The sequence below is a fragment of the Emydura macquarii genome, unplaced genomic scaffold, assembly GCF_026122565.2.
Source record: "Emydura macquarii macquarii isolate MOO-44397 ecotype Brisbane River unplaced genomic scaffold, CSIRO-AGI_Emac_v2 contig_2422, whole genome shotgun sequence".
In the NCBI taxonomy this organism is placed as follows: Eukaryota; Metazoa; Chordata; order Testudines; family Chelidae; genus Emydura; species Emydura macquarii.
In genome coordinates, this window is record NW_027132559.1 from 520,862 (window position 1) to 544,386 (window position 23,525).

Sequence of the window (23,525 nt, forward strand, 5' to 3'; positions counted from 1 at the left end):
AGTCAAACAATCACAAGATGCTTAATTAATTTTAATGTTAGTCTCTCTTAGCTAACTAGTCACTGCTGTTTCACTGCACATTTTAAATCCCCAGCTAATATCGTAAGAGAAGGCTTTTTGCTCTTCTATCATACGATAAGGCAGTGAAGAAAGCACTAAAATGCACAAACAAGTATGAAAATCAAATATGAAAAAATCAGGAAAATGTGGTTTCACAACAACTCTAGCAGGATTTAAATAGAGAAATCAAAGATTCTGCTTATTATATTTTTCTTATCATTAAGTTAAACTGTTTTGATCTTGAAGAAAAAGCTCAAGCACTTAAAGAAACTAATTACAAGAACACAATGACAATCAAAAAATAAACGTGTTCTTGTGAGCACATACTAACAAATAGTAACACCCAGCTATTTCAAAATAGGGATGTTTATTACGGAACCTGGAAGGAAGTAGTCCTCAAAGGCAAGCAGTAGTATTCCCAATATACAAATAAGCAACTAAGACCCTGATTTTGGATGTTAGACGGTGCAGGCACACTTCTGTTATCAATGCAGGATTGGGACCTAAGATATTTTTCCCCTCAAGCAGACAAAGTCAGTATTTGCCCCAGATTCAATAGTCACTAACATAAGCAGCTTTGTATTACAGGAAGAAGCTTAAAGTTATTGTGATTTTAAAATCACAGGTATTTAAAAGGGCACACTAACTTAAAAATAAAATTAGCTGCTTGAAAATTGTCCCTATGGCAACACACAACACCTAAGGTGACTATTACTGAAAGACAGGAAAAAAATCCTTTTTCCTTCAGTTTATTATCTGTGTGCATGTGTCAGCACCTTTGGGCATAATCAGTTTTATTGTCTTTTTGATAGTCAGTTTCACATCCTAACTCATGCACTACTCTGTGGGTAACTCACATGCACATTCTTCCCATCTCTGCAAAAGACTGTACTGTGTATACGTCTAGGACCAGAAAGCATCTCCTCTTTCCTAGACCCCTGGCTATCAGCCCAAGCAAGACTATTTTTTACTCCCCAAACCTCTGCGGAGGGCAAGAAAGCGGTAAAAGCCAGAGGTAGGGCACAGGGCATGGGCCAGCAGTGCTTCATCAATGAACTCCCATGTGGGTGCAGGAGTACACAAGTAGAGTAAGGGAAGTCTCTTTCATTCCCTACACCCCTTCACACAACTAGGGAGTACCAGGAGGCTTAGCGAGGGAGCAAGTCATCCTCTTCATTACCCCTTGGGTCCCTTTATGAGCCAGAGGGCATATACCACAGTAGTAATGGGTGTCCTTTCCCCAGGCTACTCCACAAGATCTTGGAGATAGAGAAGATAACTAGCTGGGACGTAGGTACCTACCACCTACTCTCTGCAGCATTCAGGGGGGAAGCCAGGAGACACTAACTGAGAGGAGAGGGAAGAAGCCTGAGAGGGATGACATGGAGCAGCCAGGACAAGAGGGGAGAGAGAGAATAGCCCACACAGGAGTCATGAGTAGGGATGGGAGGCAGCAAGGGGTGGGAGTTATGACATCACCTGCAGAGACCAATGGAGGGACAAAGTGAAAGGACAGATGGGGCCGCACTAACTTGCAGGAGCTGAGAGCAGGATAAGGCAGGGAGTGGGAAGCAGCAAAGACCCTCCACCTTCAGACTCTTTGAAGGGGCTAGATGGCAGAGACAGAGCCAAAAGGTTAATAGGGATCACCCTGCTTCCTTCCCAGGAGCAAGGCCAGAAGGAGCAATTAGTTGGGTGCAGCTGCCTCACACTGGCGCAGGATCTCATGCTCATGGCAACCAACACCCTCTGCTTTGCATGTGTATGATCCTGCTATGTGAAACACCCACACACAGAACAACAGGGAATAATGCATGTATTTATCTGAAAGGACTCCCATGGACCTCAATGGGCATTGGAGAGGGGCTGAGAACATTAAACTCTTTAATACCTTCTTAAAGCATATGGAGAGGGACATGAAAGGACTTTTCCTCAGTAAGAGTTAGTTTTCATTTACCTGCACTGCAGGCCACTGAGATCACATTTTAGATACACAATGTCATTCATAATGGAAGAGATGTCAGAAAAGATTTACATCAGCAATAATGACAGACACCATCTTGTTTAAATTGGATCAGTAACTTGTTGGGATTGCAATCATTTACTTACTAGAGCTCAGACAACAAAACTCATTTAACTTACATTGTGAAAAGGATGGGTAGCAGAAGAAGGTTGTTGTTGATGATCGCTATAGATCCCCCAAATATAAAAAGACAGATGATGGCTCCCCAAAGCAGCCACACCCTCCAGAGTGACAGTAACTGTAGTCCATTGAGGCAAATCCTCTAGGAATGCACTAGGTTAGGGGGCCAGGAGGGATGATGAAGTACGCACAGACCACAACTACTTACTGAAACAAGTTTTTTATTTTATACTAAAACAGAGAAGAATCAACAGAAATTAGTGAGCTTAATAACTGTTTTCATACTAAAAGCTCATTGTGAATAGCTACCCCAAGAAAGTTTGTCTTATCAAAAAGTGAGAGGGAAAGTGGGAAAATAAATCCCCAAACCGCCCACCACATGAACCCCTCTTTTAAGGTCCATAATTTTGGTCTGTCCTTTGTAAATCAAAATATGGAAATCTGAAATTATATTAACTGTATTTTCAGCAAGTTTTTAATTTAGTAGTAATAAAATGAGCTAATTAAAGCCAAAGTCACAAATGCCATCAGGTCTGTGAATGAAGACACTAGTATTTTGAGATATGCCACTTTTTATGGACTTAACACACATTTTGATTTCTGACTGCTATGACTTTTTATTTATATGTCCTCTTTGGGTCTCTGTCTCTCTCAGTTCACTTTCTCTTCCACCCATTTCTCTTCCTGTTTCATTCCCACTTATCCATATTGTACATCACTGATTATGTATCCTGACAACAGAAAGACAGACTAGCAAAGTAAGATTTAATACAATAAGCGCCAGCCCAACTATCTGCAATCTTGCTTCTGATAACTGCAACTATAACTTTCATGCACTCACAGTTGAGCTATGTACAAGAGCCTTCCCTGTAGGGAACCACTCTCCCAGAAAACATGAAACAATATTTTCTCTTCACTAATGTTATATTCTATAATTGTGAGAAAGTGGTTTAAAATAGTTAGGTATTTTTATGCTTTTTAAACTTCACACTCATCATGGACAAGTAACCTGACTGTGACATGTTGTACCTTAAAATAGCACCCTGTAATCCCTATATTCCTCATCTGTATATGGTTGTGATGTTTCATACAAGCCATGCCTTGTAAGGTACCATATGATCTGCTCATGTTCTGTCAAAATACACATATCATTATTGTGTATGACGTTATGAGATTTTGCTATACGGTTGTTATTGAAATATGTTGTAAATTTGGGAGATGCCCACTCCTAGCTCTCCAGTGACAACAAAGGTGGTGACCCACACCCAAATGGGCATTTAATGACCATTGGCCAACAGGGGAATTGGGAAAAGGGAAACAAGAGATTTACAATTCAATAAGATACAGTTGCGCAAGCACCATATGATGAGGATTGCTCAACTCTGTGACTCAGTTGCACAAGCTGAACACAACGGGGATTACTCATCTCTGTGATTCATCGAGGCCCACCAGGACATGGATTGAGAGTATAAAATAAGGGACAGTGAAACCAGGAGATCACATCTCCCCTCTTCCGCATACGCTCAAGGCAACAAGAAAGCTGGGAAGACAAAAACTTCAAATTGAGGAGATTGATCCCAGGCTGAGAATGAAATTCAGCCTGTGTATTGTAACCTACCTACAACATCCAGTGGAGTGAGAAAAACAGCTTGATTCAAATATGGTTTAGTCAAATAAGGTTGAGGATTTAGAGTGTGTGGTTACTTTTTATTTTCTTTGGTAACTATCTCTGATCTTTATGTCTACCACTTACAATCACCTAAAATCTGTCATAGTTAATAAACTTACTTTAATGTTTTCTCTCTACCAGTGAGTTTGTCTAAAGCGCTTGGGGAATCTGCTCAGCTTACAAAGGCTGGTGCATGTCCACTTTCCTTTGACAAAATGGCGAACTAATTAATGAGTTTGCACTGTTCAAAAGATGGTCTTGAGCAGTGTAAGAAGTTATATTTCTGGAGCGCAAGGCTGGGGGCTTGGAAGATTTGTTGTTGTTTCCCTGTGTATAGTTCATGAGTAAGGTTAAGATTCTGTCACGGTATTTTGAGTAAAAGTCAAGGACAGATCACGGGCAATAAACAAAAATTCACCAAAATTTGCAACCTGTTTCTGACTTTTACTAAAAATACTTGGGGGGGGGGGTGTCTGACCCAACCCTGGCCACTCCTCCAGTGGGCCTGGGACTGTTGCTTCGATGGCCCCAGGGCTGGCTACATGTCAGCTGTTTGGGGGCTCCAGGGCTGGCCACCGGTCAGCTGTTCCAGAAGAGCCGCCCCGGGGATGACAGCTGTTCCAGCCCTGCCCCAGAAGAAGTCACAGAGATCCCAAAAAGTCAGAATCCCTGGCCTCCATGACAGAATCAAATCCTTATTCATCAGAGGCTTGGAAAGCATTCATGCAACTTAGCTGGGTGTGCTTCTGCATGTTGGAGGCTGAGTGATAAATAACAGCACCTGGAGGGGCTTGCTGCTTTTCACTAGCAAAGCGTTGAGAGAGACAGCCCAGGCTGGAGAGTTAAAGAAGCATAGCGGTCCCATAGTTCTAGGTTGTACCCCGAGGAGCCTGTCACACTGACATGCTTGAAGAAATTTAGTCCACAAATAAACAATGACAAAAAGTACTGCGTGAGACTTGCATGTCATTTTCAACTGCTTTTAACCATTGGTGAATAATTCTGATTCAAACATGTCTGTAACCGAGGGATCTCTTTGTACGAGGCAGGGGGACATAAGGGTGAGAGGGATCCCTTGGGTCTGGTATCTACATACAAGCCAAAGAATGTCATGTAAGGTCTCTAATGAAAGCCTGTGTCACACTGGTCATCATAATCACCAAGAGATGTATGTACAGAAAATATGTGACGAGTTATGTATATATACTTAAAATTACGTTTTCTAGGTCATAAGAATGGCCATATTGGTCAGCCCAATGGTCCATCTAGCCCTGAATACTGTCATTTGACAGTGACTTTTGCCAGATGCTTCCTATAATTACCCGGATCACCTCTGGACCCTTTTAAAAAATTGGCATCACATTAGCTATCCTCCAGTCATATCAAACAGAGGTTGATTTAAGCAATAGGTTACATACCAGTTAGTAGTTGTGCAATTTCACATTTGAGTTCCTTCAGAACTCTTGGGTGAATCTGGTCCTGGTGATGTATTACTGTTTAATTTATCAATTTGTTCCAAAACCACCACTACTGACATCTCAATTTGGGACAGTTACTCAGATTTGTTACCTAAAAAGAATGGATCAGGTATGGGAATTTCCCTCACATCCTCTGCAGTGAAGATCAATGCAAATAATTCATTTAGCTTCTCTGCAATGGCCTTGTCTTCCTTGAGAGCTCCTTTAGCACCTTGATTGTCCAGTGACCCCATCATTGTCTGGGAAGCTTCCTGCTTCTGATGTACTTAATCTTTTACTAGTTGCTCTTCGAATTCTTTTTTAGTCTGCCTAATTATACTTTTACACCTAAGCTGCCAGAGTTTATATTCCTTTCCATTTTCCTCAATAGGATTTGATTTCCAATTTTAAAAAGATGTCTTTTTGTCTCTAATCACCTCTTTTACTCTGTTTAGCCATGATGGCATTTTTTTGATCCTCTTACTATTTTTATTTTTTAATTTTTATTTGGGGGGTAAATATAGTTTGAGCTTCTAGAGTTTTTTTTGTTTGTTTTTTTTAAAGTTTCCATGCAGCCTGCAGGCATTTCACTAGTGACTATTCTTTTTAATTTCTGTTTAACTAGACTCCTCATTTTTCTGTCGTTTCCCTTTTTGACGTTTGATGCTCTTATGGTGGGTTTGTTTGATATTCCCCCCCTCCTTGCAGAAAAGTTAAATTTAATTACATTATGGTCACTATTATCAAGCAGTTCAGTTACAGTCACCTCATGGACTAAATCCTGTGCACCACTCAGGACTAAATCAAGAATTGCCTCTCCCCTTGTGGGTTTCAGAACTAGCTGCTCTAAGAAGCAATCATTAATCGTGACTAGGAATTTTATTTCTGCATCCCATCCTGAGTTGCCCTGTACCCAATCAATATGGGGATAGCTGGAAAGCCCCCCCATTATTATTAGGCTATCACCATTATCATTCTGGTCAGGTGGTCAACAGTATATGCCGACTGCTGTACTCTTATTATTCAAGCATGGAATTTCTATCCAGAGAGATTCTATGGTACAGTTTGATTCATTTAAGATTTTTACTATAATTTGACTCTACGCTTTCTTTCACTTACAGTGCCACTCCCCCACCAGCATGACGTATTCTGTCATTCCTATGTATTTTGTGCCCTATTATTACACTGTCCCATTGATTATCATTCCACCAAATTTCTATGATATTCTCATTTAGTACCAGGCACTCAAGTTCACCCATCTTAGTATTTAAACTTCTCGCAGTTGCATACAAGCACTTATAAAATTTGTCAATGTAAATTGTCTGCCTTCATGTGATCTAACTGAATGCGACATTTTTATTTGATTGTTTCTCTTCAGTTCCTACCTGTACTTTATCAACTTCTATTCTCTCCTCTTTACTAGGAGATAGAGTATCCCCTTTAATAAATCCTCCTCTAAGGGATGTGTGTCTGAACAGCGTGGGCACAGTATCTAAGTATTCTGAGACATGCCACGTTTTATGGGTTTATGGTCTTGTTGAGGACTGGGATTTTCAGGGACTTAAGTGAGTTAAATACCCAACACACATTAGGGTTCAACGGGAGTTAGGAGGGTAAATCCGTAGGGCTCTCGGAAACCCCATCCTACAACAGGTCCACCACACAAGTGCTTTGTTTAAATCTTGAACCACAGCATCACATCATCAAATCACGACACACAAGTGACCGTACCTGCAGTGATGTGCTCTATCTGGTTTGATGCTACAGCATTTTGGACACTTGTAAACCACCTGTCCTGGTTTCAGCTGTAAGCTCTCAATGAATTCTTTTGTGGCATTACCTTTGGGCACAGCACCCTGGAAATGAAAACAGAAAAATATCACTACCCACAGTGATCACCAGTAAGATCAAGAGAGCAAATTCAAGCTCTTGGAAGTGCTAGCATCAACCACAGAATTTCACAATTTGATTGAACAGGAGGAAGCTACAGAAAAGACACTATAGTGAGGCCTTACTGTAGTACATAAATAATAAGCAGGTTGTAATCATTATCTGTTTACTTAGATTTGTCATCTGACCTTGTGTCACAGCGAGCAGGACATATGCAGGTGTCCTCATCTATGGTATGCAACGGAAGTGTTTCTGCTTACATTAAATGATGCAGACAAACATTTTGCATGTGTTCATAAATATCCTTCAATTTGTTTTGGGTTTTTCAAATGAGAACGTGTAGAGAAATGTTAAGTATACAAATAGTACTTTAAATAAAAATCCCAGAAAAAATATGATTAAGTAAAATTCTTGCATTCAGTATGATGATGCAATTTTTGAAGTCTTCCTTTAAATATGCATCTTTAATATGGCTGAGTTAATGTTGCTACAGCAACCTTAATTCTCAAGCGACAAGAAATTAAAAATCCCCAGCCTTAATATTAACAATTTCACTACAATAAAATGTTAATTTAAAAAAGTCTGAAACATACCACATGAATGACTGCTAGTGTGGAGGCACAAAATTTAAACAGGATCTTACATTAAAATAAACCTTGTGTTAGGAAATCAACATTACAATTGACTTTGGTGGAAGAGTATTCTCTTATCACAGCAACAATTATTTCTACTACATTTTTGACACTGGACATGCTCTTCCTTCTACTGATTGGCTCTTTGCTCTAGCTCCCTCCTTTACAGCCTCCTCATCGCTGCCTCATTCCACCTACCCTGTCCCCATCATCTCCCTTCAATGCCCCCTTCTCGTCTTTCTGTTTAGCTGACCCCTTCATAACAAAACCTCACCCAAAGAATTGACCAAAAAAACCTCAACACATTAATCCTCTCTCTGCCATCCACCAAAATAAATAAATAAATAAATACAATTGTGGAACTGACATGACGTTTATTGTTCATCAATCTGCTTCTGCATTATATCCTTTTCCCTTACCCCGTGTCTGTCTGGTCTATTTCGACTGGAAGTTCTTTGGGGCAGGGCCTGTCTTTTACTCTAGGTCTATACAGTGCCTAGCACAACGGGTCCCCATTGCCTGTTGATCCCTAGGGGCACTACAGTGATTTAAATAATTAACAACAATACAAAAGAAAGCCTTCAAAATATCAACTGAATGTAAATGGCTGCACTGCTGTATTCCTGAGTATGACAACAGAAAGCTTCAGTGCCTCCACTACTGCTCATAGTTTTGCCAAGCAACGGCATTATGATGTGAACAAGATTCAACTTTATAGTAAGCACCAGGACAGTTCCCTGCTGCTGCTGCTTCTGCTGTTCCTGAGTAAAATGCAAGCTAAGCAATAAATACAGGCATTGGAGTTCCATGGTGTGCAGTTTCACCCAAGAAATGGAGCTTGGGGAGGGATTAGAGTGGCAGAGATCCTTTCAACATTCCCAACAGCAGTCACCAGACTCTGACGGCAGATGAGACAAAACTTTACTCTTCTAACTGATGGAAAGGAGAACAAGAACTTTAAATTTAATCTACTAGTCAGAGGCTGATGTGAAAGATGGGGCCATCAAAGAGGATTTAGGGATAGCACACTGATAAAAATCCCCTTCCCAACAGCTCGGAGATGCAGGGGAAGGGAGGGTAGGACTGAATTTCTGGCCAGAGCAAAGTCCCTGGACACTGCACTATCCATCTTGTATCTGAAATCTACTTTAGAATGTTTAGCCTTCCATACAGGTGAAGTCTGGTACATTTTTCAAGCCCTGGAGATATGGACTAATATTATTAGGGGGATTTAATGCTAAAGCAGACAAACTAGTAGTTGTAACAGTCCTGTACATTCAGCTAAATCATTAATGTGAAAAAGTAACATGATTTTTTCACTACAAGAAGTCATTATAATTTAAGTAATTTTTTCCCTACCCCATTCCGTTGTAGTGACACTTGATGAGACAGACAACTGAAACAAGTTATTCTAGCTTTCCTGCTTGTCAGGTCATGACAAGCCACAAACATTAGCTCTAGCTCTGGTGAGGAAAAGGGTTGTAGTCGCTCTCTCTTTCTTTCCCTTTTCACACTAAGAGGAAGCTTTTCACACCAGGGTCAAGAACCATAGAATCGTAGTATTGGAAGGGACCTCATGGGGTCATCTAGTCCAGTCTCCTGCACTTATGGCAGGACCCAGCATTATGTAGACCAGGCTGGACAGGTGTTTATCTAACCTGCTTTTCAAAATCTCCAATGACAGAGATTCCACAACCTCCCTATGCAATTTATTCCAGTGCTTAACTACCCTGACAGTTAGGAAGTTTTTCCTAATGTCCAATCTAAACCACGCTTGCTGCAATTTAAGCCCATGGCTTCTTGTCCTATCCTCAGAGGTTAAGGAGAACAATATTTCTCCCTCCTCCTTGTAACAATCTTATGTATTTGAAAATTGTTATGACCCCCTCAATCTTCTCTTCTCCAGACTAAACAAACACAATTTTTTCAATCTTCCCTTGTAGCTCATGTTTTCTAGACCTTTAATCATTTTTGTTGCTCTTCTCTGGACTTTCTCCAATTTGTCTACATCTTTCCAGTTCTGGGCACCACATTTCAGGACACAATACTCCAGATGAGACCTAATCAGCATGGAGTAGAATGGATTAATTACTTCTCGGTTCTTGCTTACAACACGCCTGCTAATACATTTCAAAATGATGTTTGCTTTTTTTGGAACAGTGTAACACTGTTGACTTACATTTAGCTTGTGATCCACTATGATCCCCAGATCCCTTTCTGCAGTTATTTCCTAGGGAGTCATTTCTCATTTTCTGCGGGTGCAACTGATTGTTCCTTCTTAGGTGGAGTACTTTGCATTTGTTCTTATTGAATTTCATCCTATTTCCTTTAGACCATTTCTCCAGTTTGTTCAGATAATTCTGAATTTTAATCCTATCCTCCAAAGCACTTGCAACCCCTCTCAGCTTGGTATCATCTGTAAACTTTATAAGTGTACTCTCTATGCCATTATCTAAATCACCGATGAAAATATTGAACAGAACTGGACCCAGAACTGATCTCTGCAGGACCCCACTCAATGTGCCCTTCCAGCTTGACAGTGAATTAGTGATAACTACTCTCTAGGAACGGTTTTCCAACCAGTTATGCACCCAACTTTATGGTAGTGCCATTTAGGTTGCAGTTCCCTGGTTTGTTTATGAGACGGTCATGTAAGACAGTATCAAAAGCTTTACTAAAGTCAAGATATACCATATCTATCACTTCTCCCATCCACAAGGCTTGTTACCTGTCAAAGAAAGCTATCAGACTGGTTTGACATGAATTGCTCTTGACAAATCCATGCCAACTTTACTCATCATCTTATTATCTTCCCGGTGTTTGTAAATTGATTGCTTAATTATTTGCTCCATTATCTTTCCGGGTACTGAAGTTAAGCTGACTGGTCTGTAATTTCCTGGGTTGTCCACATTTCCCTTTTTATAGATTAGTACTACATTTGCCCTTTTCCAGTCTTCCTGAATCTCTCACATCTTCCATGACTTTTTGAAGATAATCACTAATGGCTCGGATATCTCCTTAGTCAGTTCCTGGAGTATTCTAGGACGTATTTCATCAGGCCCTGGTGACTTGAAGACATCTAAGTTGTTCTCTCTCTATTTTAGCCTCATATCCTACCTCATTTTCCCTGGCATTCACTATGTTAGATATTCTAACCCTTCTGATGAAAACTGAAACAAAAGAGTCATTTAGCACTTACGCCATTTCCACATTTTCTGTTATTGTTCCCCCTCCCCACCATTGAGTAACAGGCCTACCATGTCCTTGGTTTTCCCCTTGCTTCTAATGTATTAGTAGAATGTTTTCTTGTTACCCTTTATGTCTCTAGCTAGTTTAATCTCATTTTGTGCCTTGGCCTTTCTAAATTTGTGCATACATACTTGTATTATTTGTTTATATTCATCCCTTGGAAATTAGGCCAAATCATATTTTTTGTAGGGCTCTTTTGAGTTTCATATCATTAAAGATTTCCTGCTTAAGCCAGAGTGGTCTCTTGCCATACTTCCTATCTTTCCTATACAATGGGATAGTTTGCTATTGTGCCCTTAATAATGTCTCTTTAAAAAACTGCCATCTCTCTTGAACTGCTTTTCCCTTTAGATCTGCTTCCCAGGGGACCTTACCTACCAACTGCCTGAGTTTGCTAAATTCTGTCTTCTTGAATTCCTTTATTTTTATTGTGCTATTTTCCCTCCTACCATTCCTTAGAATCATGAACTCTACCATTTCATGATCACTTTCACCCAAGCTGCCTTCCACATTCAAATTCTCAACCAGTTCCTTCCTATTTGTCAAAATAAAATCTAGAACAGCCTCTCCCCTAGTAGCCTTCTCCATCTTCTGAAATAAATTGTCTCCAATACATTCCAAGAACTTGTGAATAATCTGTGCTGTGCCATGTTATTTTCCAAAAAATCTAAAATTTGGTCCTTTACATTTGGTGAGCCAATGTGACAGAAAAGAATGATAAATTAGCATACCACAATACCAACCTTGATAATCATGATGACACAGAAAAATTATTTAAATCTGCTATTCACCAATGGCCCAAGTTACCCTACATCTGGCAGGCGAGAAAAACGGAACAGTATACTTACTGGATCTGATAGCATAGCTCGAAAATGTGAAGCCAAAGCAAGGAAAGCCAACATGTTGAACAATAGCCCATTGATCACACTATAAATATAGTCTCTTGATGGAACTAACATAACAAGAAGGACTACAAAGTCTGCGTAGAAGACCAGCATCCAGGTAACAACAGCACAAGCAATACCACAGCCATCTCGAATAAACCACATTGTTCCCAAGGAACTGTGGCTAGGAGGTGGAACACACTTGTCTGGCTGGAGGTATTCAGGTCTCCTCTCAATATCTCTGAAGCGGTGAATTGGAGTAATCATCATAAGCTATAATGTCCATACTTGCATGTGAAAAAAGAATAAAAAATAGTCTTCTTCTGCTTTACAAATGAAACTCAGAAAGCTCCTTCTACATAACGGTACGAAAAGCATGTAGGAGATTCCAGGCTGCAGAAAAGGAGCTGAAAAACAAAAAGAAAGAAAAAACAAAAACAAATAAGAAAAATGTATTTTAGAAATAATCTAACATTTATATAGACCTTCTTATCCAGAAGGATCCCAAAGTGCTTTTCAAACTTAGCAGAAGACTTCTAAATTATACATAGGAATCACTTAACCTACCACTGCAATACATCCACTGCTGAGGAGAAACGCTTCAACTGTTTAACAAAACACAGCACAGCAGTTAGCTAGAAGCTGCTAGGAGCAGCTGCAGAAGCAGCCAAACCAGAAACTGCAGCACTGGGTGGAGTACAGGATAAAATGGGACCAGCCAAAGGGGGTTCTCTCCCTGGCATCCCCTGAGATGCACAACTGTGCAGGGGAGACCCTTCCACACTCTGAGGAAACTAGTGCCCAGGTGGTGACTCCCCTCCACACCTTGCCCTGGGGAAAGCCTGCAGGGAGAAAGCAGCCAGAGACTCCAGCTGATAAGTGCAGCTGGAACAGCAACCAATGCTTTGGGCATTCAGAGAACTTTCTGCAGTTCTGACTGGACTTTCTCTGCCTTGTGATGATTGGGTGTTTGCTCCAGCCCTCTCCTTCATAGTCTCTTCCCCTTAAGCAGGGGTCCTCAAACTTTCAGCTGCGAGGGCCACATCACTCAGTCTTGCTCTTATGGTGGCTGAAGCAGCTCCTCCTGGCCAGGGTACTGGGGCCATGTCACGTGAAAGAGGGGTGGGGGGAAAGGATGGGCTTGGGAGTGGCCGCCACATGGTGCTGCTTGGGGCCGGGAACAGTGCAGCTCCGGCCAGGGCGCTGGTAGGGGGACGGGGCTGAGAGGGGGGAGCGGCTGCTGTGTGGCACTACTTAGGGCCGGGAGCGGCGCACTTGGCCCACGTGGGAGAGGGGTGGGGGAAAGGGATGGAACTGGGAGGGGGAAGCGGGCCGGCCAAAATGTATTGGTGGGCCGGATGCGGCCCACGGGCTGTAGTTCGGGGACCCCTGCCCTTAAACTTTACTCTGCCACTTGCCTCTCTAATCCCCATCCTGTCCCCCTAACCCCTCTTCCCCTTCAATGTCCCCTCTCCCTCTTTTTCTTTCCATTTGTTATCCCCTCCTAACTAAACTCACCAAAAAAAAAAAAAATTAAAACATTTCCCAAAAAGACATTAGCTACCATCACATCGTTCACTCGACTTTCATGTTAATACTCATTTCCTTCACCCAGTGCCTGTCTTGTCTATTTAGATTGTAAGCTCTTCAGGGAAGGGCGTGTCTACTACTTTGTGTTTGTACAGTACCTAGCACAATGTGGCCCAAACCAGTTGGTCTTTAGGCACTACCATAATAACCATGATTAATCATAATAAAAATAGGAAGTGAGGATCACATCCAACTGAATCAGCAAGGGGATTTAGGTCTGCAGAACTTTGTTACCCAAACTGAAATCTGACCAAGTTCCAGTTTTAACAGCTTTAACAACACTTGTAATTAAAAATCCCATGGGATTTTTAATTACAAAAGAATGGCTCCTCCGTTTCACATCTCATCCAAAAGACTGATGATCATATACTTTGTCCTATAAATTGTCATTGTCGGTGGTGCCTGATACGAAGTGGATGTAAGACTGAGTCAAGTGTCTTTCACGTACATCATGCACAAGTGGACAGAGAGCTTAACATAGTTCTCATATAAAACATGGTTCACACCCCGTCTACCTAGGAATCATGTTGGATAGAACTCTCACGTATCATGATCATCTTACAAAGACAGCAACTAAGGTCAAAACGCACAACAAATGGTTCAGAAAACTGGCCAGAACGACATGAGGGGCCAATGCCCAAACGTTATGCACTTCAGCCTTGGCACTCTGTTATTCAGTGGTGCAGTATTGTGCTCCAGTATGGGCTCGCTCATCTCACACAAAGATGATAGTTGTACAACTTAATTTCACCATGCATATTATTTCAAGGACACTTAAATCTATTTCTTTACCATGGTTACCAGTTCTCTGCAATATGGCTCTGCCCAATGTTTGCACAGATGAAAGTGTAGCAAAGCTCGTGATGAAACTGCATGACATGTCACATCTACCATTTATTAAAGATTTGTTTAATCCACCACATGGTCGTCTACCCTCACGTCACTCATTGTGGATAAGTTTACCAGGTGAGGGATTTATGGTAGAGGACGCATGGATTCCTTTTTTTCATACAGAACATGTGTTCTAGTGCAGATAAAACAGTATCAAAAGAACTGCAAAGGTATCTGGTAGATTCTGAACTATAGCACGTTTGCCTGGCTTCCATTATAAACCATTATTTCTAGGATTTTATCTCCATTTTAAAAAGTTCCTTTCTACAGTTTTCCAGTAGAAATCAAGACCTTAGGCTGGAAATAAATATTTTAAGATATTAAAGTCACTGATTTAAAAAAAAGACAAGAGAATGGCTTTATTGACTCTTTTTAAAAAAAATATTAGCTAAAAATGGAGATTAGAAAAACTTGGCAAGGGAGCAATCAAGTTGGTTTAATGACTTAATATTTTCAAAAAGTTATTGCATGTGTACAGTAGCTGCTTTTCAAAGTCTAGCATCCCAGGTGTGTTTAAAAATACAGAGACAATTCAAAAGAATTTTTACATAACGCCAAAATACATATGTACACAAACCATAAGTGATCTTAAGGAGCCATTACCATCCTTAAATATAAAAATCCACCTTTCAGCAGAGATTGTAACAGCTCCTTTTACCTTGCATTTACTAGACCTTCACAAGTGGTGAACTTTCTGCCTCTACTTCTAAATATTAGGATTATTCATCTATCTGGAAAGTACTGCAGAAAAACTTAATGGAAGAGTTCATTTTTCCATCCTGATACAGAGGAGGAAGGCACTGTGTGTTCAAAAGTCAAATTGCTGAGTTTCTAGGGACACAGTGTTTGCTGTGCCTAGTTTTCAGTTTAACTGTTTAAAACCAGACTAGCATCCCAGATACTGGAGATAAGTGCTAAAGAAAAAGTAGCTAGAAATACAGAAATATTGAGGACTTAACAAATCATGAAGTTTCTTTGACAACATTTACTGTCTAGTTTTGCCAGTTTACATTTTGGTAAATCTCTATTTTGCCAAATAGTACTGACATTAAAATACACGTCGGTGTCCATTTCTAAGCTTTAAGGGAGCAGATACTTTGCTTTGTGCACAGTTATTTCGAGAGGATCAAGCTAATAGGAGGAAATAAATAATCTTTCATGGCCAACAAGTTAAAGTTATTATTCAGAAGGTTGATAAATTAAATCCAACAAACAGGGAAGAGCTTGTGCATGCCGGTATAAGTGATATGAAAGAGAGACGATCATATAATTAATGGGAGGTAAAGATACCATGCATGGAAACTGATGTCAGAGAAAAGTTTCTAGTAGAAGTTGACAAATTCTTCAACTAGATGTTGAGGGGGAGTAACTGGTTAGTTGGTGCTAGTCAAAATGTTTGGTTTAAAAAAATAACAGACATGGTTGAACTAAGAGGAGTATGTGGGATTAAGATATTAGAACTATAGAAAACATTTAGTGGTCCATCCTGTATTTTCAGGTAGGCAAGGTAAGATGTTCTATGAAAAAGTAACACTGAGCCGAAATTTGGAAGACAAAGTTTCAGAACATGCTTATGTTTTAAAAATCATCGTTTTAAAATGTTGGTTTAGTCACTTTAGGAGGGTGGGGAGACAGATTTACCTTTGGGGGGAGGGCATTTGCGAAATCTATGGTTAAAGATGTGTAGTCTGGCAAATAGATCTATAATACAGTCTCATTCTTCCTGATGTTTTTGAAAGGCAGGGGGAGGGAGTGGCTATTGTCCATACAGATCTCCTGACCTAATTTCCCTGTTGAATATAAATTTACCACTTTCCACCTGGATTGCCTCCTTCCTTGTTTTGGGGGCAAAATATACAAAAAAAATGATGTTTAAGTAATACTGACAAAAGCCCAGAAAAATGTAAGTAAAGACTGGAGACCTATTCTAGAGACTATTCCAGCTGGTTTATAAATTACATGTCAAGACTAGAGCTTCAGCTTTAAAATGTGTATGCTTAGGTTGAAATATTATTTACTTTTTTCTCTCTCATATTTAATACACTGCCCCTGGGAGTGGTAATTGTGTGAACTTTCACTGTCAAACACAGTGCCAACTTTAAGTTATTTTGAACAGGGAACATAAACTGATATTATAATTATTTTAAACAACAAAAGTGATTGAATAAAATAAATCACTGTAGGTAAAATTTTTATTTTATTTTAGTTTCCAGTGAAGAACAGAATCTTGCAGACATTTCTTGAAGGCATTAAGACATATGCATGTTTTCGTGAACCTGTCCCCCAAGTCAGGAATGTGCCAGCAAGAATCATCTGATGAACAAATTGAAAAACGAAAGCTTCTCCTGACCTGAAATCTCAATGCTGGTTCCCAATATCAACTTGCATTACACAGGATGTGCATTTTAACTGAAAGGATTCTTATTGACTTGGTCTGATCTTATGAATAGCTGTGAACTCCCTTAGACCTTGATCCTGCAAAGTATATCCATGTTTAACTTTACTACCAAGTGTTAGTCTCACTAATTTCAGTGGAACTACTCATGGTAGTAATGTTAAGCATGTGAGTAAATTTTGCAGCATCAGGGCCTTAATTAATAGATAATACAACCACTGCCACTACTTGAATTCTGTCAACACTCAACTTTCTGAAGTGCTTATAAACTTTCTGAAATTGGAGAATCAATAATTCCAAGGCAAGAAGGGAACATTATGATCACCTAATCTGACTTCCAAAGTATCTCAAAAAAAGCCAAAGAAAGAAAGAAATTGACTTCTTAAAAGATTTACAAATCTAAGTTAGATTTAAAAATATAAACATGATCTCATATAATTGTATCATTTCCTTTCACTTTAGGTTTTTTTTAATTTAAAATATTTTTAAGAGATACAGTGATTGTGTGTGTGTTTCATAGAAGCTATACCAATTCATTGACACTATTTAAATAACTGCTAGATGTGGTACTGAAGTGATATTTTTTCAATTACCAAAGGAATTAAACATACATCATCAATATTTACGTCAAATCCCTAGCAGTTAAGAAGAGTGTTCTAGACAGAATTTACAGACAAGACAGTCTCAATAAAAATTTTACACAAAGAGCAAAAATATGTTTTTAAATCTACTGGAAACAATAACTATTTAGGAATCTGAATTTACCATTTTAACTGAAAGCTGCAATGATCATACCTATGAAAGCTAAATTAATACTTTCAAATAAGGATATCTACTGTGATAGAAATTGGTAAAAAGGATTATCTGTGTACCTGTAATTGTGAAAGGGTGATCTTGCTGCATCAGTTTTATGCAACACAAGTCTTCTCCTTATCTAAGATGTGCCTGCCAAAATTTGTCCAAGTGACTTCTACCAGGGATCTGTGGGATAATTATAAAAACAGAGATCTTTAATATTTTCTAGTTGCTGCTGTTAAAAATGAAGAGCTCTAGTTGATCAACAGGATGGGAACTCATTGCCCTAGTTGACACTGAGAATTTGTAACAGTTCAAATACATTTGGTCTACCCTCTATGTGCTTCACTAGCAACAGCAACATGGAAGCCGTAGTATAGACTGAACATAAGTATTTTTAACACTTTGGTGTCAACTTGCTGTGCACAAGAACAGATCACATACGGGAAAAAGTTGCTCTGGCTACACTAGTGTTCCCATCATTGCTAGCACTAGTGGAGCTGAACCGGTGGTGGGGCCACAGTTTGAGGTTTTCTTTAAAAGTCTAGCATAAAGACAATTTTTGTGGGGAGAAGAACAATGTTATAGCCATGTTAAGGAACACTAATTTAGCTTATGTACCTATGAAGGTTCAAATAGCCATGCTGCAAATTCCCATGATTTTATCATGAGTCACATGATAGTCTTCTTACAGCTACACTCCTGGAGTCAATATAACATAACTGGGCCATACCCTTGGCTCACAAAACTGCATTCATGCAGTTATTTCTGTAGTTTATGTGGGGCTATAGCTAACAGCTTCTTAGCCAACTCTTCTTAGCCAATACCTCAGATTTTGAGAGTCCGGTTTTGGGTGGAAGTTTAATTGGAGTTGTATATTTCTGAAGGAAGCAGCTGATATGAATATGTAAAGGGAACTTTTCCCTGAGGAATAAGGGGAGATAGAATTCAGCAAGCTTCAAAGGCAGGCCTGGCTTGTTTGTGCGGTTGAAAATCAGATCTGGAGACTTGGTTCTGACAGCAGCAGACAGGGCTGTATCTAATAAGCAATGAGGAGATACAGTGGTTTAAGAGACACAGAGCCCGATTCTCCTCTCATTTACACAGTGTAAATAAGCAGTAACTCCATGGGTCAATGGAGTTACATCGGTGTAAGTGAAAGGAGAATAAGGTCTATTGTTTCTCAATTATGAATATTTTCTGTCCTAAGTAACTAAGAGCTTTGTTTGTGGTACACTATTGTAACAATTTTTGCTTGAAATCTATATAATTGCTGTATGAGTTTACCTTGCAGTATCATTTATTTTACAGAAAGAGTCAATCTATTGTATTTGGCATTGTTGTAAGTACTAACCATATTCCATCTGTTAAGGGCATTTCTATCTTGCTTTGTTCAGGAAGAAGCTAACAAAGAAACGTGAAGTCAATGCTGGGCTGCCTGTCTAATTTAAGGATACACTGGATCAGGGTGAACCATGTCTAGTAGCAGGAGACTGGACACAAAAAGACCAAGGGCATGATCCAAAGCTCAGTAGGCTTTTGATTAGGCACCTGAACAGATCTATGGCAGTTTCAGAACATTCAGTAACATTTAAAAAAAAAGAAACCCTACACATACCACATTTTAACTACCACCAGAACAAAGGGTCCAGAAGTTCTGTTGTTTCTTAAGATCTTGTGGGTTTAGAAAGGGCTAAGGAAACATCAGCTATTCAAGCTTGATAAAGAGAAAGGCATTAATCCTGGAAATATAAGCACAAAGGAGCTGATGACCAGAATAGTGAACGGGGACACCATGCTTTCTGCTTCTAACTATGAAGCTTTACAAGATGCTGGACAAGAGAAACATCACTGGTCTTTTAGACCAGCTTTGCTATTTTGATGATGGCCCAGGATTTAAAATAGCAAGTTCCAGACCTCAGACCAGCATAATTCACAATATCCCTCCACCCCGCCACAGTCTCCAAAGGTACAGTCATCGTAGAAAGCCTGCTGATGTGATCAGTAGTTTTCCATCTCTATTTTGGGAAATATAATGCTATAAGGAACACGTTACCTAGAGAAGCACAGTAGTAAATTTTTAGTTCTGATCATAAATAAGAAGCTGGAACTACAACTATAATTTCAAATACTGTCCAAGATGAGGTCTGTTAAGGCAGAAAGAGCACTTGAAGTTAAAAGACTGAACCAGAGTGAAAGATGTCCAGCGGTTAGGGCTCTGACCTTGGACTTGGGAGACCTGAGCTCAATTCTCTATTCTGCCACAAACTTCCTGTGTGACCTTGGAAAAGTCACTAAGTCTCTCCAGACCTCAGTTCCCCATCTGTACAATGGAAATAAAAGTACTTGCCTACCTCACAGGGATGTTATGAGGATAAATACATTAAAGACACACAGATACTAAGCCACATAAGTACCTAAAATAGATACAGCATGACACATCAGGCACATTTTTAAAAAAAATCTCAAAACAGTTTTGAGAAATACGCTTTCACTATTACATTATCTCTATTCAAAGAATGAGGCTACTGTGAAAATTATTAGTTCCCAGCAGGAGCCCTGTTTGATTATGCCACATTGGACAGCAAGAATCAACTTTCAACATAGAAAAATCTGATACCTTTGAAGTTGTAATGTAAATTCTACAAATTAACCCCCAAATTAATTTTAAAACAACATCTTAACCTAGAATTTCTTTACTGCAGTGTAAACCTGGTATTTCTTGTTCTATTCACTTAAACTAAATACCAAGAATAACAGCTCCCTGTCCTCATATTAATATTCCTTTACATATTTATATAGGTTAATACATTTTGTTGCTATACTCTGAATACTCACTCTTTAAAGTGTGGTGCCCAAATGTGAACACAGTACTCCAAGTGAGGTTTAACCAATATGAAGTACAACAGAGTAGTTGCTCTCCATCTTATATTGCACTTTAGCAACATGAATATCAAAACTGGGCTTTTTTTGCAAAAGCATCACATTGCTGACTCTCTTGATTTATCACCCATTATAACACCTTGACCCTCCTCTCTCACGCCCGCTAATATATCACAGAATTATGTTTGCTTATTTTGCAAGGTGTTACACTGTTAACTCATATTTAGCTTGTGATCCATGATGACCCCCAGATCCCTTTCCGCAGTACTCCTTCCTAGGCAATAATTTCCCATTTTGTATGTGTGCAATTGATCCTAAGTGGAGTACTTTGTATTTGTCCTTATTGAATTTCATCCTGTTTACTTCAAACCATTTATTCAGTTTATCCAGATAATTTTGAATATCAACACATTTTCTATGTTACCCTCATAATGGAACAACATGCCATCAGAATTTGAGTGACAGCCTCCCTCTCCTACAGATCTGGCTTATTGTATCTTTATCACTTTGAAAGTCCAGTACACAGACTCTCATATATGTGTCTGAAAATTTGGATCAGGATCCAAGAAAAATCTAACAGAATTTTGCTCTTCACCCTGGTAACAGATTCAAAGGGATTGCTGGTGAAAAATGAGTATTTGTTGTTATTTCTATTCCTAGGTTTTCTCAGATGTTTAAGAGCTCTAGTGAACAATACTACATTTGTATATTTATGGAAAAGTTCATTTATAATAATGACAGTTACTGTTGAAAGAGCTTTAGAAATATTCAAAAGTATTAAAATCAATAGAAATTACTTTTCACTAACATACACAAAAAAATTGTTATCCTTTTAAATGAATCAGACCTAAGAGCACCATAGTTTTAGCATTGCTTATATGTAACATTGGAGTTCATAACTTTTATAGTATGCTGTTATAAGACCTAATTAAACATCAAATGATGTACAAAGCACTTTTCAGATGAGTGCATGTGTTTAACAGTTCAAATACTTGTTTAAAAATCTCATTGGCATTCAAACTTCTTTATTTTCGTTCACTTCTAGGTTGCAGGGTCACATCAAACTGTCTAGGCTGCAAAATTTAAATTATATAGCATCTCATTAGAGGATGCATTTATATACTGTTTTGAACAGTACTGTTCAGTAACACAAAGAGTTACTGGGATGCTGAAGGCCTAAATAATGTTAAGTAAACCAAAACTTTTTAAAAATAGACTTTTTAAACTATTTAAAAAGAGACATCATCCAGAGATAATGCATGGGGTTTACCTTTTAAACCGTGACAATGTGCAACTATCAGATTGGTGCAGAGGGCAAATGCCAAATACATTCTCATATTGTATGTTCCCTTGGCAGAAACAGTTCTAGTAAATGACATGATGGGGCCTGATCCTGCACTGTTTGAACGCATTCCAACTCTCCCAAATTCACATGGACTTCAGTAGGCGTTTGGGGATCCCAGAGAGTGTGGAAATGGGCTCCTGGCCGCCAGTAGGAGTTCTTTATATGCTCTGAATAGAAGCTAAAAAGGCTATGTCTACACTGCAGATAGACTTATCTGGATCGATTGAGCAATCAGTGAAGATCCAGAAATCGACATATTAAGACCACCTTCAAGTGGCGCAGTGCAGTGACGACGGCGTGCAAAACAGAAGCACAGAAGTCGACAGGAGTTACGCAAGTTTTTGTTTAGTTTGCGTAACTCCGGTCGACTGCCACTGAATCTCCGAGGTAAGTGTAGACAAGCCCTAAAACCACCTCCTCAAGTGGCGCAGCGTTGCGTCAATGGGAACGCGGTTCCCATCGGCGCAGTGCAGTGAAGACGGCACGCAGAAGAGAAGTACAGAAGTCGACAGGAGTTACGCAAGTTCTTTGCATACTTTGCGTAACTCCGGTCTACTGCTGCCAAATCGCCGAGCTAAGTATAGACCAAGCCAAGACTATCCTTCCGGGTGGAAAGGGACCCTCAATGGGCATGGAGGACTTGGAGGAGACTGTGGTTTTTTGCATTCTCCTTCCCCACAGGCTCCTCTCTTCCAGCAGCCGGTGCACTGACTCACTTCTTCAGGCCACGCCACCCTTCTAGCTGCATCTCCCCAGCCAAGCAGACAGGGATCCCACTGGAAAAACTCAAGCAGGCACGAGCCACACCCACCCTCGGGGGCAGCGGCTTCACCTTGCAGTTCACACTGCTCACCCCTGCAGGAGACAATAGCAAGCTGCACCTCGAGCTTCCTGACCCCCGGTCCTTTGCCCACGGCTCTCCCTGCAGAGGAGGAGGTGCGGCTGCTGCCGGCCCAGCTAGGTGTGTGCAGCCGCTGCAGATCCGCCCGCTGTCCCCCCTTTTCCCAGCACGCGCTAGAACACCTCGAGCCACGCCTCTCGTGGGACTCAACCTACCCGCATAAGGTGCCGCCGCCCGTCCCTGCAGCTGGTCCAGCCCGCCCGCGGCTGCCGCCACCCCGCGAGCTCAGAACCTCGCAGCCGCCCGGATCAACGTTCCGTCGCCCGACACAACGTTCCATTCGCCTCGCTAGGGCCAGAGACGCCAAGCGCGCGACGCCCCAGGGGCGGCGGCTGCTGCTGCTGCAGGCGTCTGTGGCTATCTGTGCTGCCCTTAGCCCGCGGGGGTGGAGGAGAGAGACCAGGAAGTGAGCAGCATAGCAGTGTTACGCCCTCTCCCTTCACTTCCTCGGCACAGCTTAGCGTCATCTCCTCGGGACCTCCCACTCACACATACGCACACACACACTCGCAGCACTGCAATGCTTTGGCCTCGTACAACTGTTTGTGGGCATCCTCTAAGCATCTGCTGGATCCACACACAGGGAGCTTGATGCTGCTCCCACTGACCTCAGTGGTGTAGGATGCATGCACATATATATATGTGCACACGCTTTATATATGCTTTCCCTAAACTGACATTTCCCACCTATCATTGGGAGTGTTCTGTTTATATGGTAACAACTCCTCATTTATTTTTTCT

At 40.4% G+C, this 23,525-nt stretch overlaps 1 protein-coding gene across 2 annotated transcripts in view; it reads right to left on the reverse strand.

Moving 5' to 3' along the window:
* The window catches only part of ZDHHC3 (zinc finger DHHC-type palmitoyltransferase 3), a 34,909-nt gene extending 11,753 nt beyond the window's left edge, over positions 1-23,156 (reverse strand). Inside the window, exons 1-4 of one of the 2 annotated variants that reach the window (XM_067561604.1) lie at positions 22,940-23,156; positions 17,733-17,841; positions 11,949-12,391; positions 7,061-7,185 (exon numbers count right to left, since the gene is read on the reverse strand). In XM_067561604.1, the coding sequence (XP_067417705.1) occupies positions 7,061-7,185; positions 11,949-12,254 (431 nt within the window). In that variant the 5' untranslated portion in view covers positions 12,255-12,391; positions 17,733-17,841; positions 22,940-23,156. The remainder of the gene's footprint in view (positions 1-7,060; positions 7,186-11,948; positions 12,392-17,732; positions 17,842-22,939) is intronic. The other variant, XM_067561605.1, reaches the window with a different exon arrangement.
* Between the last annotated feature and the right edge of the window lie 369 nt (positions 23,157-23,525).